The sequence below is a fragment of the Terrapene carolina genome, unplaced genomic scaffold (genome assembly GCF_002925995.2).
Source record: "Terrapene carolina triunguis isolate 2854851 unplaced genomic scaffold, T_m_triunguis-2.0 Scaffold85, whole genome shotgun sequence".
In the NCBI taxonomy this organism is placed as follows: domain Eukaryota; kingdom Metazoa; phylum Chordata; order Testudines; family Emydidae; genus Terrapene; species Terrapene triunguis.
The window spans coordinates 27,340,394-27,356,784 of record NW_020664436.1 but is presented as its reverse complement, the minus strand read 5'-3'; the positions used below and the strand labels follow the sequence as shown (position 1 = coordinate 27,356,784).

Below are 16,391 nucleotides of genomic sequence, written 5' to 3'. Positions count from 1 at the left end.
GTTTTACCACCCAGCCCTATGAGAGAGAAGAACTGAAGCGCCAATCCATTGCCTTTCCCAGCTGAGATACCAGTCAGAGGCTCAACAGTTAAAACTGAAAGCTATTCAATTACTGGTAGCACAGAAATCTGCCCTCACTGAGAGCTTCATCCTTCATCAGTGAAATCCATGAGAGTTTTTCCATTGACTTTAAAGGGAGAAGGATCAGATTAGGGGCTGTAGGGAGCTGTGAAACATTTTGTTTTGACAGGAGTGTGACCACACTTGAATAAACTGTGGCATATTAGATTTGATGCAGTTAACTCAGATTATTTGGCTCTTGATCCTGCAGGTGGGATCAGCATGGGGTTTAATAGATGCATGGCAGATAATATAAATACAACAGGGAACAATAAAGTAAAAAATACAAAGGAAAACATTTGAACTCGTAGAAAAATGTTTGAACAAAGGTTTTTTAATTGAAAAGTTGTCTTCTCTGAAAGATGAAAAAAAGTGAAAAAAGTTGATTTTTCCTCAACTTTATTTTTTTGCAATTTATTTTTTTCAAAATTCTATATTATCATAAACTTTAATGAAATGGTTATGAAAAACATTTGGTTACTGAAAAACTCAGATTTTCATTAAATGAGAAGACTTCTATACGGTGTTTTGATTTTAAAAATCAAAAACATCACAAGAAATTGTTCAATTTCAAAGCTAGTGAAATGGAGACAATGGCTGCTGCCCAGCTGGTGCTATCCCGCGGCGGCCCCGGAGTGGGGGCAGCAGGCCCCAGCCCCCCGTCCCGCTCGGGTCCCGCAGGGGAACGAATGGGGCTGGGCTGCCGATGCCCCCACTCCGGAGCCGCCACGGGATTGCACCAGCTGGGCAGCAGCCCAGACGCGACTGGCCAGGGGCTGGGCGCAGCGTGCGCGCTGCTGTGTCCCTGCAGCAGGCCCGGGCTCGGGGGATTCGGGCCCGGGCGTCCGAGCCGCAGCCACCGAGCTTGGCCATCGGCCGCTTCCTCCCCCCGCGGCAGTGGGAGCTGCAGCAGCGGCTGCTCCCGAGTCCCACTGCCCGGGGGGGGAGAACAGCCGCCGCCTGGCCCCACGGGCCGCTCCCCTACTCTCCCTACCGCCCGACTGAGTCCTGCCTGCTCGGGGCCAGGCCGGACTCTCACTCACCCCAGCCCCGCGCTTCCCCTGAGTCTCCCGGGCCTCCCTCCAGCGCTTGTGGAGGTAAGAGGAATGGTGAGCCTGGGGAAGAGGCGGGGATTCGGGGAGGGAGCCAATGGGGGGAGGAGGGCGCGGAGTCGGGGGGGGGGGCCGCGAGCACTTCCAGGCTCCGGAGCATTTCCTTGTTTGTCCAGTGTCCTGACGGCACATCGGTCGGGACGCGGGACAAACAAGAAAATATCGGGACGTCTGGTCACCCTATGTTAATGTCATCAGGAAAGAACTGTATCCCCCCGCGTGCAGATTCAATGACTTGCCGGGTTGAACTTATTCACGTAAGATTGACAAAAAAATTCTTCACAATACACCAAACCCCAACTAGTTGATATTATTTTTCATTTAAATGCACTAAAAATATAAGCAATATCCCCTGGGTATATTACACAGCATTGCATGTTTGTTGAACAGGGGCACTTACAGTGTGAAAAATGTTTCTCTGGAGTCTGGACCTTGACCAAGAAATTTGGAACTTGGGGGGGGGGGGGGGGGGGGGGGAAAAAAAACACACTACCCCTGCTCTCGACATATTAAGTGTCTTCCAGCCTGGACAGCAGGAGGGCAGGGGTCATTCCAGAAGCCAGTTCTGCCTATAGAACACTGACACTGTACCACTAGCCAGCCAGTCATCACCACATTACCAGGAGGTATGAAAATTGCACTAGAGGGGTGCCTTCTGATGTCAAACGGACAGGTAGGGGTGTGTGTGGGGTTAACTGTACAATTCCTATTAGAACTAGAGACTGAGGCTTGAAGTTGAGAAAACGCTCCTAGGTATGGTATTTGCTTAGCTCATTATGATGTGCAATCAAGAGGAAAGAGCTAGTGTACTGAGGTCTGCATCCTCCCCACCCCCACAAAATAGAGCATGCACACATACTACTTGTGACCAGTCATTGGGAAGGGATATCCTAATGAAGAGTGCTGGCATACTGGCAGGGCTGGCTCCAGGCACCAGCTTGTCAAGCAGGTGCTTGGGGCGGCCGCTCTGGATAAGGGCGGCACGTCCAGGTATTCGGCGGCAATTCGGCGGACGGTCCCTCACTCCGCCTGGGAGCGAAGGACCTCCCGCCGAATTGCCGCCGCAGATCGCAATCGCGGCTTTTTGTTTGTTTGTTTGTTTTTTGTTTTGGCTGCTTGGGGCGGCCAAAACCCTGGAGCCGGCCCTGCATACTGGTAACTAAGAATACAGTGCACAGACATACGCAGACTCTAGAATGCATTATATCAATATAACAGACATTTTAAATAATTAGTGTATTTACATACTTTCATATTCAAAACACTACAGAGAAGCAGAAGCCTGTTAATGTACTGAGTTCTCTAAAACTGAACATGTGAAAGTAAGTGTTAGAACACTTTTGAAGAGGGAACTTGATCAAAATGCCTACTTAAGTGAACATAGGCTGCCCCATCCACATCACTCATCTCTTCAAATCCCTCAACTGACTCTCGCTTTCTGTATCAAGTTCATCTTTCTCATCTTCAAGGCCGTGCACTTAGTTTTGGTAATGCTTAAGTTTTTGTCTCATCTCCTATACTCCCTCCCTTGACATGTCTTCTTCCGGACAACTCACTTTGCATTGTTCTGCCAAGCCATTCTTTATGCCTGGAGCTCACTTTCCTAGCTTGCTGTGGTATCGGAGCGTGCATTCTCCCTCTCCTCAAAAAGCACAGGATTCAATTCTCCACTGCTTTGCCTCTTGTTAGTCTTTTACAGCTCAAAGTGGGTGTAAAATGCTGCCAAATGAGACCGGTGGTGTTTTATATGCACTTTACGGGGGTCAGTATCTCCACAAGGGGGAAGGCAATGGAGAAGTTAGGCCCCCATGCTTCCCTGAAGCCTGTTAGCTTGAGTCTGCTGAGCTAAGACGACAGATAATATCTTTTAATAAAGCCAGTGACAGTGTTAAAACCTTCTTCTGTCACCTAGTGCATTTTAAGTTGTACCGTTTTGTCTACGGTTTAAGTAAGCGCCGCAGGGTGCAGACTACGTCTTCCCATCTGTGCTCCTTCTCTGCCTCTGTGCCCAAACAACATTCCTCCCTCTCAGGAAAGATTACTCCCGCTTTGCTTCAATTTACACAGAGTGCTTAGCAAGTTCCCCTATATCCTTCCCTATGGTTTTGTTCCTTAAAGATTTCTTGGCAGCCTTTCAAGAGTTAGCATTTTGGAAATACTGTGTCCCTACAACCTATCTTCTCAAATGTCAATCTTTTATATAATGAAGGAAGAGGAAGATGCTAACAACAATGTGAACTTGGAGACATTTGATACTGAGAGAGGGAAGGGATTTTCTTTTTTAAAGCCACATTCTTTTTTCCCTTAGCATTGTGATGTACGTGTTGTTTTTAAAGATATGCAAAAATAGTTAAAGTACAAATCCTACCCCATGGATTTAAATATGATCACATAAAATGTACAGGTATAGCCTCATCTTGATGGACAGGATATATGTGGCATCTCTTAACAGGAGTAATGGAAATTATATGCATAAATCCCTTGCTTATCAAGTGGAGAATCTGCACTTCAATCTACTGAAAAGCTAATGACACTTACCTACGTCACTGGGCTTTTGTGAAGATTATTTAGTGTTTACACAATATCTCGAAAATGTGAAGTGCTATGCAAGTCCTGAGCAGTAGCCTTATTATAGCAATGAATGTGGAAGATGTTATCTGTTGTAGTGTTAATTAAATCTGAAGTCTTAGGGTATGTGTTCACTACCAATGTTAAAGCGCTGTGGCGGCAGCGCTTTAACGTGGCTGTGTAGCTGTGGCACTAGCAAGCTCTCCCAGCGCTGTAAAAACCACCCCCATGAGGAGAGCGGCTCCCAGTGCTGGTGTACGGTCTACGCTGCCACTTTACAGTACTGAAACTTGCATCACTCAGGGGGGTGTTTTTTCTCACCCCTGAGCAAGAAAGTTTCAGCACTGTAAAGTGGCAGTGTAGACAAGGCCTTACTGAGGTTGCTAGAAAATTGTTCCCATGTTCCTTTAACATTTTGCAAGAGGAAGGATCTTTTTAAGTCACATGTTTTTCAACATATAAAAAAAAAGTGGATTTTGTTACTGGCCCCTGATTTAGCTAAAAGGTTGGGTTCCATCCTTTATGCAATCTGCACCCGACTGTATTTTCAAAGTTCATGTTTTGCTTCAGCCAGCTATTCTCTTTCATACGCAGACACATCCAAGTACATTAAGGAAACAAAGTTTCCCATCCGTTTAGCCAATAAAACAGGTATAAACAAAAAAGACTTATTAGAAGGCTATTGACAGATATAAAGTTACAGAACCCTTACACATCTCTAAAGGCAAATACGTAGAGCTAGACACTTTTAAGATAAAGTATCAAAAGGGGCTGCACTCAGTTATCCCCCTCAGTTTTTCCAACAACATGGGCGTTCAAAGAGGCTTCAGGAAATGAGACATAAATGGCCGGAACGATACCTCTGACATTCTTTCCATTCTTGCCTACACTAAAAAGCCGAACTCTAAAGGCCCCATCTACGCTTATTAAAACTGTATTAGCCTGAAGCGCTTCAAGCTACAGTTTTAAACACGGGAGCCAGACATCACAACCAATTTAAGCACCATTGGTTATGTCTAACCTGCAATCATGAGGTGTGATTGCAGCTCGTATACACATACCCAAGTCACCTTCAATCTAACTAGCAGGGGCTTCACTGTAGGCTACCCACCAGAGAAATTATCCAGGGTTCCAGGTGGACTTGTACAGCCCATAATGAAGCCACAGCTTCACTGCTCTGGTATCCAAGCTAGGTAGATTAAAGCTAGTTCAGGCATGTCTACACAAACTGTAATCACACCCCGCAATTAGGGAGCGGAGATACCCATTGTCGTAATCCTGCCTAGTGCAGGATTACCCATGACAGGATGCTTGAAACACCAGCAGATCATCTATATTAAGGCTGCCGGTATTGATAATGCTGGAGGGGCAACAATAGGAAATTTCTGAGAAGCGCCTCTAGTATAGTCAATGCCCAAAGGTGGGAGGGTAGTTCAGTCTCCATTCCTGTTGGATCTCCACCCACCCTGCTAAAAGCTAACAAGAAGTTGGATATTTAGGGTCAGCTGCGATAGTGGGTAGGTGGCCATACCAGTATAAATTTCTAAGAGCTTAAATAAAAGCACCTTATCTGGCCTGGTTTTGAACTATTGAAAGTGACGAGCTCCAGAGTCTGTTACCAATCCCTTGATCTACCTAGGCCCTGTGGCTGTTTTCTTAGGGGATACTAGATTTAAGTATGGCAAGCAGGAAAATTCCTGTATGGACTGTAAAGATTTTTGCATATTTCTGTGTTGACGTGCATGTTTTCTAAAGCCACATTTTGAATTAAAAATAAGACTTTTTGGGGGGATGGGGAGGGAATGGAGACAAAATAAAGTCTAGAAAAACTCTACAGAGACAGACAGACCCCCATTCCCAAAATGGACAGTTCACAATTTAGATTGCAAGCTAGACTAAGAAGCTTCAGGCATTGGTTCAGTTTCTCACATATGCCTGATAAACTATATTACAAAGGCAGCAGTGTGATCTAATCATGGATAGCATTCCATCTTGGGAATCGCTCCAGCGAGTGAGACTTTGCTTAAGTCACTTCACTTCTCTTTGTGCTTCAGATTTCCCTACAGTAAAAACGGGGATGACAATACTTTGCAAAGTACTTGGAAATCTACAGATGCAATTCTCTCTCATTTAATGGAGTAAAGAAAGAACAACTATAAAAAGAAAAAAAATCTGTGAGAGAGACTCCCATTTACAGAACAGCTTCCAAAAGAAAGATCAACAGAGCTAAACTGCAGGGTGAGCTGATGTCAATTAGCACTGCCCACTGAGGTCCAAAGGTCAAGGCATTTCAGGTTTCTGAGAAGCTGGATTTTCATTTCAGTTTGTTACAATACAATTTGAGAGTGAAAGGGAATTAAAAATTAGGTCCTCATTATCAAATGCAATAAAGGAGATTAATCAGATCATCCTGTAAATTTTTGCTAGGCTAGCCAATTAGGAAGCAAAACACCAATTATGTTAAATCAGCTAATAGTCTTTTGATCAATGAACTAATATGGTACTCTCGTAAGTGCAATGAAAGTTAAGCTCAGCCTTATCATGGTCTGCTCTGGCAGTTACAACACAAAACATCCATGAAACTTGCACTAAGAGCTCAGAATGAAACTTTAAACAACTCACCCCGACGGTTACACCGAGTTGCTCTCTGTTGGGCAGAAGGACGCAAACATTCCGATATTCCTGCTGCATCCTGCTTTGCAATAGCTGTCTGCTCATTGCAGAGCTTCTCTGACCCGCTCCAGCTGGCTATTGGGGCACTCTTCTCAGGACTGAAACCAGGCTCCCTTCATTCCTCACACCTGCCAAAAACATAAGGCTTTAGTGTTATGCTCATGGGAACAAGGCTGGGAGCACTGAGCAACAGGCAGCCTGTATTTAAACAGAATGTTTTTTGCTTCGTTCTAATACGCAAGGTAAAACAGAAATACCTCAAAAGGCAGCACTGACAGAGTGATCGTCATATGTTATTCTGACATTAGTCAGCTCACTTATTGATTAGCAGTGCAGTCACATTACTCTGGAGGTGGGAATACAAACCTCAGGAAACTTGTATGGGACTGGCAGGTGGCACACATTCCTTTTTCCTGAGTCATTCTTTTACGTTGCCCACTAAGAGATAAACCACAATTCTAACACCAGCATAGCATATAACGGGGCACTCAGCCTTTGAACAGCCAAAATCACTTGAGTCATCAGAGATTTATAGAGCCACAAAACATTTAAACATACTTAGAATATCAAAGTGCCAGGGATGAGATTACGAAGCAATAGTTAGCAGCAAATAACTACGTCACCGGCAACTTTCTGGAAGAGGAAACATCAGGAGGAATTTGCCCTTTCCCTAGATGGTTTATGACCATCAGTGCAAATAAAGATTTAATCCAATTTCTCAACATGAGTCTATCAATGTAGAAGAGCCTAGAGTTAGTCTGTATTTTCATTTTTTCCTTGGAACATTGTTGCAAGATCTTACTGAAGTCCCAAAGGAGAAAAGCATCTAGAAGCCAGTAAGGAGCCATAGGCCAAGCTCTGCTGCTGTACGACAGTTCTATTGAGACAACCATTGTGCACTCTCTGTTTAATGGCTGAGCATAAGTGTCTTAGTTAAACATTCTCAGATTTCCAGTGTATGTGTAAAAACAATAGAAATGAGACAAATAGTGCAACAGTACAGAGTCTCACATATAGATATCACACAGAGCTTCAGAGCCAGTTACAGTCACTACAGGCAAATAGATGTATAAGCAATAAACAAACAGATACAATTCAGGCATATAGGTTTGGTGACAGCACAGGAGGAGTTCACTCTATTTTAGTTCCTTGCAACTTGATTTTCTTTAGACTAAAGATTTTCTCCAACGGCTAGCTAGGTTTATTTATGCTCCTGGCTGGATTTCTCTTCAGTGCAAGGAAGCATCTCACAGGGCAATTGGCAGCTGTTGATGGAAGGCAAATGCCCTACCACTTTGTACAGCACTAGTTCAACTCCCTTACAGCAGCACATACAATAGTAGAGTAAACGAGGACTGCTGCCTCCTACACCTGCAAACTGCAGACCAACAATATGCAGATGACACCCAGCTCTCTCTCTTTTGCCACAGATGCAACCATCGCCATTACAAGGCTGTCAATGTGCCTAAAGGAGTTTAGCTCCTGGATGAAGAGTAGCTGGGCCCAAACTGAACCCAGGCAATACTGAAGACACGCTGGTCATAAGAAAAAAAAACAAAATAAAAAACGGAGAATTAACTGGATCACGGTCTTCTGCTTTTAAAATGACTGCTCCCTTCCCTGTTCGTGAATGAATGATGGGAAGCCTTGCAGTCCTGTTTAACTCATCAATTAGCCTAGCAGGCCACACAGAGTCAGTGACGAAAACAAAAACCAAGCAACCAGCCAGCTTTATTTCCCCTCCAACTTGTTCAGAAACTTTGTCCCTTTCCCCCCAGAAAGATGAGGACTTGGTCAGAACAACCCATGCATTGTCACTTCTGTCACGCTGTCTGGAGTGGATCAGGACCGTGAGTGCCTACCTCAGGGCAGACTATCATAAAACAGGGCAGACAACCCAAGCTAGTGGTGTGTTCCATAATTAGATTTCACCAAGCCAGTAACAAATGTGAACTCCAGGATCACTATAACAGTCTTACCATGGAATCAGAGAGAGTCCCCTTGGGCTCTCCAGTCTATCTTGCTACCCAGACAAACTGAACTTAGTGATAATGGTCACTTAAGCTAAAAATCACACCACATCAGGTTGCTCCCAGTCCCAAGAGACTGATCACTTATCCCAGATCAATTGGTACTCCAGATCTTACTCCAAAGACGACGCTGGCAGCCAATTCTATAGTAAAACTAACTACAGGTTTATTAGCTAAGGGCACGTCTTCACTGGCAACGTTAAAGCACTGCTGTGGCAGCGCTTTAATGTGACTTGTGTAGTCACGGCATCCAGCACTCTTTAAAAAAAAAAACTAAAAAAAAAAAACCACCCCACCTCCATGAGGGGAATAGCTCCCAGCACTAGTGCACTGTCTATACTGGCACATTATAGCGCTGAAAATCGCAGCACTCAGGAGGGAGTTTTTTCACACCCCTGGGTGAGAAAGTTGCAGCGCTGTAAAGTGCCAGTGTAGACAAGCCCTAAGAAAAGGAAATGAGAGTTATTGAGAGGTTAAAGCTGATAAAATATTTTAAACAGGTGAGTCACACTTTGTAATTCCAAATGGTGGCAGTGATGGAATAAACTGCCAGTTGCCCAAAAGTCTTTCAGAGTACCCAGATTGTCTCTGGGGATCTCCACTTTGCATCTGGTACACTTCCCTGTAAAAGTCCAAACAGTCCAGAGATGAAGGATCTTTCCTAGAATCCATATATTTATAGTCGCTGCTGACATGCTCTACCCATGTGGGCTTTTCCTTTGATGTCCGGTGAGTGAGGAATGCACTTTGAGTCATTGACCTCCAGTCATCACAGGCAGTGGCCACTTGCTTTGAAATTAGCACTTTCTGTTAAAGACCTTTATTAGCATTCCACAAGACTTCTTTGATGGGTTATTTAGTCACAGGGGTGTTTAAATGTAAATGTTTGCTATTGCATTATAACAGGATACACACAATTGAAAACAATGCAAGAAACGGGACATTTTATTAGTTTTAATAAAGTTTAAACACCAAATACACTTATACCTTTAACAGAATTGCTTTGATCTATACAGTACTAGTACACAAGTGAATTGGCCTGAATACACTCGGACATGACCTGTTATCTGGTAAGTCAACGTTACAACCACCAAACTGGATTATGGCCATTCACTGTATGTTGTTTGAAGGTGGAAGGAATGCCAAGGGCTCCAGACTGTGGGTAGCTGTGGCCTTCAGTAGAATGGGTTGCCAATGGCACATCACCCCTGTGCTCTAATCATTCCACCAGCTCCCAGTCTAAGGCACCTGCCATCAATAGGACAGGACGCAATAACCACACCTCTATTGATGACCCAACAAGACAATTATGCTCCTCAGTGACAATGCTGCTCACAGAGCCCAGGTCAGTCCATGCAGAAGCCAGAGATAAAGGCTTCTTATTTAGGAGGGGTTAATGTTGGCGAATAAGCTTCCAGAGGAGGTCAGACTCATCCAGAGCATGATGTAAGGTCCTCCTATGTGGACAAAGCTTTTCTACCATCAATGGCATAGGAAAGAAAAAAAGTTATCCAAGACAAGAGCTTCCTTTACCAGGGCATGTAGAAGAATAAAAAAGTCCACCAAGGAGCTTAATTTACCTGGGAAGTATTTAGATAATAAAGCAGTCCGCACTATAGAAAATCCTAAAATAGACAGGGAAGCCCCATCTCTACTAGGCTCCCATGGACTCTTTGTTTTGGCCCTGAAGGCTACCTTAATGAGTGTGACTGCAGTGACTTCAAGGGAAAATGGAACTAAGAAAGGGGAAAAACCAAAGACAAACATCTGGGAGTGGGGTAGTGGCAGACCTCCTGTTCACTCTCTTTGGCTTAAGACATTGAGACATGGCTCCTTTGCAGGGTCAGAAAAAGCAGTGAAAAGAACCTCTCTAACTCATCATGGCCAAAACCTACAGTGGGCCACATGCTATCTCCCAATATGCCAGAAATAATCCCCCAAAGTCCTGGGCCCTGGGAACAGGGATCTAGAATGAAGCATTTGAAAAAGTTACAAAGAAATACAGTGACTTCCACTCTCAAGGGTCTTATCTGTGCTTTCATGAGCTTGTTTAGATGATGCCAAGTACGATGAGCCTCAGATTAGCGATTCCTGGCATCCCAAAAGAGAAAACCCAGAATGCTTTTAGAAATACAGATGCACACCATAGGAAAAGCACATTGTATATTCTTTAAAGATAAGAGTGGGAATTCTGCTCCAAAGTTCTCTTGAGCTCAAGACCCAAAAGTGAGAATCCTGCAAGAGGATAGCCTCAAAGATGCAGAATTAAAGTAAGCAATTTAATCTACTGTGAGTTTATATTAGAAGTTTAAGACAGATTGTTCTAATATGTTTGATCTAAATACCACTAAAATCATCACTGCTAACTGTTTTGGTTGAGTATTAAGTTCGTGTATTGTGAATCAGAAATGCAACAGTTCCCTGTTTTTACTGAAATGTAGATGTTAAGCATCAGAACGAGTGACATTTAAGCTACTTATCACCTTATTGCTTGAAAAAGTAAGTTATTGCTCTGTTTCTTTGGGGGGGGAAGGGTTATTCTTGCTGGTAGTAAATTAAAAAAAAAAAGATTTAAACCTTAAAACTAGTGATTTTGAAATGACAATTTTTTAAAATTATTTAATTTTTTTTTTTAATCAAAGAATATTTGAGGTTTTCATTTGGAAAATTCAGTAATTGTTACCTCCTTTCAAATAGTACACTCCCCCCCACTTAACAAGGCTTCAGCCCTGGGAGTCGGGGCTCAGGTTACAGCCCCCTATCCACCCCAAGGGCTGAAGCCCTCAAGCTTCAGCTTCTCCCCCTCCCCACAGGAGGGCTCAGGCTTTGGCTCCCCCCCGCCTCCTGGGTGGGCGGCAGGGCTTGGGCTTCAGTCCCCCTTCCCGGGGTTGTGTAGTAATTTTTGTTGTCTGAAGGGGGTCACTCACGGTGCAGTGAAGTTTTAGAAACCCCGATCTACCTGAATTTTAAGAGAATGGTTAGGGGTTCTTTTGGGGTGTGTGTGTGTGGGGGAGGGGTCAGAGGTGGATTTTAAAATAAACACACACATTACAGCAGCAGTGAAGATGTTAAAAAAAAAATCCAAACACCTACCTTCAGGTGAAACGGATAACACATGCCTGGGTGAGTCTTTTATGCTCAAGAGGTATATCAGAATGTGATAAGAGCCCAAACAATTATTAACCTACCAGTGTAGCAAGTTTACACATTTATACTGTGAACCTGGAACACCTCTCCAATGAAAACAAATGGCCAAAAGGAATGCTCTTGCTTAAATACACAGAATTTCAGCCTGTCCATATGCCATTCTTTTGTTTACCACAGATTCCAACCTCTTAACCTCAATTAAACCCTAAGAGCCCAGAAAAGGCATTGAAGAAGAATTAATATAGCTTAAGTCAATCATCTGTCTCTGGGGTACTTTGCTTTTTTAAAAATGACTTAAGGTTTTAGCTCCCAGAGAAGTGAATTTCAAGATGTAATTGCTTTGTCAAAGTCCAAATATAACAAACAAACAAAGAAACCACTAATTTGTAGGCTCCTTGTTTCAGTCAGGAATCTTAGTGCTTAGAGTGGCAGAACAGGTTTTATTTGGCACATTAAAAAAAAAAATACAAACTCATCTCAAAGCTTTGGAAAACAAACATTTTTGGGCCTCTGCATTTTCCCGTTTCCTTTGATTAAATATCTTGAGCAGCATCATAATACTATTCTCAATTGGACTTTATGCTCCATCAAACAGCACTGGAACTGAACTGAGTAACACCAATTCATGTTGATGACTGCAACAATTACCAAGGCTCAGCCCAGGAACTGAAGTCAAAGCAACAGTTTCCTCTCAGAAGTGACTAGATTCATCATGAGTAGCTGCTACTAAACTGCTTTGACAGTCTTTCATCACCCCCCAATTCGGGGGCCTTAGAGTTATTTGCCATTTCTGCATTCACAAGACCTCCATCATAAATGACGTACTGGTCAGGCTGTTAGCTGATAATTTTCAAAGGGCTTGTCTACACAGTAAGTTACTGTGTGGCAAGCCAGGGTATGAATCTACAGCACGCTAGTTTGCAGCGCAGCTATATCCTATGTGGACACTAACAGCTTGCTCAAAGTCCCGAAGTAGAGCTTAGCACAGTTGTAGCAGTAGTATGCTAAGCCACACTCTGAGACTTTCAGTGCACTGTAGCAGTGTCCAAATGGTGTGTTAGTGTGAAGCGAGCTGGTGCACTATAGATTCATACCCTGGCTTGCTGCACATTAACTTGCCCTGTAGACAAACCCCAGTATAGATTAGGCCACCTCATTTCCACAGGGGGGAAGGGGGGGGGGGAAGTCTACAGTATTCATTCCCCCCCCAGATGAATTCAGTGCCTAAAGGTCAGCCTTCTGTTAGTCTACTGAACAGGTACAAACCGTGGCAGTAGCCCCTTCAGATGCTTCAACCCTGGCCTAAAGGGACCAAATCACAGATGTATCTGCACTAAACTCGTTCTGGTACAGATGCCTCAGTTGTCTAAACAGCCACACTAGGAATGCTGATTTGTGGCAAGAACCATTACCGGTTCACCTCTGCTTCCATGCTAAACCCTGTTCTAAACCTGTTCAGGAGCAACTCCCTCCAAATACCTATTCCACACGTCCGAGTCCGCTACTGCTCGGGAAATTCTGAAAGGGCTTCAGCCAACAGTGGAACAGTAGTGGGAGGACTGGTTGAACCATTCAGACAGCCTACAACCACACTGCCACTAAAACGGTTCAGAATGACAGAGTTTAGGACCACGCAGCAATTAGCCTAGCTGAAAGTAAGTCTAATCCAACAGTATTTGGCAGGCATGTCCACAATTCAGAGCACGTATTGTGCACGCAAGGGTATGTCTACTCTAAACTAAGGAGACTACGCTGGCACAGATACCTCACCATAGGTGTGCTGGCATAGCCCTGAGGTGTAGACACAACATTTGCTGACAGGGGGGTTTCTGCATCGCTGTAGGAACACCACCTCACTGGACAGTGATAGCTATGTTGACAGAAGCATTCTTCCATCAACTCAGCTGCGTCTACACTGGGGGTTAGGTCGGCATAGGTTTGTTGGCCAGAAAAGTGAATTTTTTGCACCCCTTGTGACATTCTGTACCTCGTGGGAACACCCTACACCCCCATGTTCATCCTTATAAAGTGATTGTGTGGTATCCAATGCAAACTTTGTCATGTTGGGTGTCTTTGGAAGGCTTATGATGCACTGAGCATTGTTGTTATAGTCATGTTATAGTAATTGTTGTTGCAGTAATGTTATAGGTTATAATTTCATGTATATAGTTATGAGGCTGAAAATGTATCCTCGTGGCTTAAAATAAGCCCAGGCAGTTCACACCTCATCAGGGTATGTATGGGACAAACCCAGCCCAGCCTCACAGGAACAAAGGACGCTGGCCTAGGCAGCAACAAAAGCATCTATTGGACTCTCCAGTGAGTCACCCCCCTTCCTTTGGTCAGTTGGGAACTGCGATGAGGTAATGCTCACCTGACTCTGAAAGGGTGCGGGGGGGGAGGGTGCAAAGCCAAGAGGGAAGAAAGAACATGATAAAAGGGAAAGGCTTTGCCATGCTCTCTCCCTCCCTCCCTCCCCCCCTCTCTCTCCCCCCCCTCTCTCCCCCCCCTCTCTCCTACATCTACAGACACCACACCAAGCGACTGAAGCACTGATCAAAGGGGAGAGCCTGGCTGTGATGGGAAGCATCTAAGATTGTAAGGGCATTGGAAGTGTTAAGATCAGCTTAGAATGTGTTTTGCTTTTATTTCGTTTGACCAAATCTGACTTATGTTTTGACTTATAATCACTTAAAAATCTATCTTTATAGTTAATAAATTTGTTTGTTTATTCTACCTGAAGCAGCGCGTTTGGTGTGAAGTGTGTCAGAGGCTCCCCTTGGGATAACAAGCCTGGTACATGTCAATTTAACAAAGAAATTGATAAACTCATATAAGCTTGCAGCGTCCAGCAGGCATAACTTGACACTGCAAGACGGAGGTTCCTAGGGTTGTGTCTGGGACAGGAGATATTGGCTAGTGTCATTCGGTTGCACAATCCAAGGAGCAGCTTACATGCCAGAGGCTGTGCGTGAACAGCCCAGGAGTGGGGGTTCTCTCAGCAGAGCAGGGTAAGGCTGGCTCCCAGAATCAAGGATTGGAGTGACCTAGCAGGTCCCCGGTCCAGATAACACGTCACACCCTGACCTATGTGGCTATGTCAACTTAACTTTAAAGTGTAGACTGGGCCCAAGGCTTGTTACAGGCATGCTAAAGGGAATGGACAGTTCTTAGTAGAGTATTTTATGTTTGTACAATGTGCCACACACTATGGCCCTGATCCTGATTGGAGTCTCTGTGTATTAACCACCATAATAAAAAGAGTGAGAGAGAGTAACACTTCACAGGCCAAAGAGAATGCAAGAAAACACTCAAATTGAGAAAGTGGACATAGGCAATTCTGTGTTTCTATCCTGAAGTGCATATTATCCTTATCCAGGAAGGGTGTTTTATTATCGATCACTACAGATTATTTTTGGAAACATCTTTTATGATGACAGGTGACAGAAAGTGATTGTTCAGCACATTACAGAGGAAAAGCACACAAGATCATCAGCCATTCAAAAAGCTCTTCCCATACCCTATTCAGAATTTCACCAGCTGACCCTCAAATGGGCTCTCAGGAGACATTTCACCGAACAGCAAGCATCATGCCCTGAAGTATCATAATCAATCCCACTTCACTTCATTTAACCCCAAAACAACTAACAGAGTGAGACGGCATGATTTTCTTTGTTGGGGAAAAAAGAACAGGGAATTATCACTTTATATTTAAAGAACCTAAACATTTCTGGATAAATTGGGACCAATTTGATTTTTAACCTCTGCCTTCCCCACACAAATAGGAACCTCCCTCATCTGAAGAATCAACACTTACCCATTGTGGCATCCGGGAGATACCATAGTTATTCCCTGTAATTAGAATAAGAAATAGCAGCTTTAAGGAGTGTAAGATCTGGTGAGATGTTATGGTGACACACTGGCCACTACCATCAACATGCTAGCATCTACATACTCCCTCCCTTCATTGTTTCCGCTGATCACCACAGTTCTCAGACGAGATGCAATGAGATGGGGGGAGGGAACTGGTGTGTCATTGCTGGGAAACAAGATTAGATATAGAGAGATCTTATGCCATGGTTATTAGTAGAAGTAAAAAGATCCTTCTTTTCCTCCACCGAGCCATCAAAGCAGCTAAAACGTGTCCTGGAGAATATTTCCAGACAGTAAATTGATTTGTCAACCCTGGCTGCCTCCATGCCAAGCCAGAAACCAGCTCTACATAACATGGAGGTACTGTTGAGCTTCTGTGAGACATTAACTTTTCTGTATAGTGTGTTCCATACTTCGATGGAACACACACTTGTCACCAAAATCTGGCCTATTCACAGCACACTAGAACTGCTGGAAGAAATCCGAATCAGCACCCGCACTTCAGATCCTTGATCAGGAGCACGATGCACCCCTGCTGACAGAGACTGCCATCACCTCTTGAAGAGGGAAAATCCAACCCAAAACATGCCATAGTTTGGACTATTCTGAAGAAATTATTTCTGAAAAGAGAAGACTTTGCAGACTACCTCCTGGTGTCAAGCCTATTTTTGCACAAGATAGGGTAGGTAGGAAAAACCACCCCCAATCGCACATATTCACCAATATACTGGATCCCTCCCAGTTAGTGTTCAGGCTATTCATGGGTGGCCTCCTGTCCACAGATGAGAGAGAAAACATCTGTAGTTGACCTCCTGCATCAACGTTTTGCATTTGATACCATTTATTACCGTTTCTCATAAGGTGTAGC

General features: G+C 44.0%; 1 protein-coding gene across 1 annotated transcript in view; it reads right to left on the bottom strand.

The window, feature by feature from the left end:
• The window catches only part of FRMD1 (FERM domain containing 1), a 65,651-nt gene that overhangs the window by 39,531 nt on the left and 9,729 nt on the right, over nucleotides 1-16,391 (bottom strand). The window contains exon 2 of the mRNA XM_026649718.1: nucleotides 6,423-6,601. Within this exon, the coding sequence (XP_026505503.1) occupies nucleotides 6,423-6,518 (96 nt within the window). The 5' untranslated portion in view covers nucleotides 6,519-6,601. The remainder of the gene's footprint in view (nucleotides 1-6,422; nucleotides 6,602-16,391) is intronic.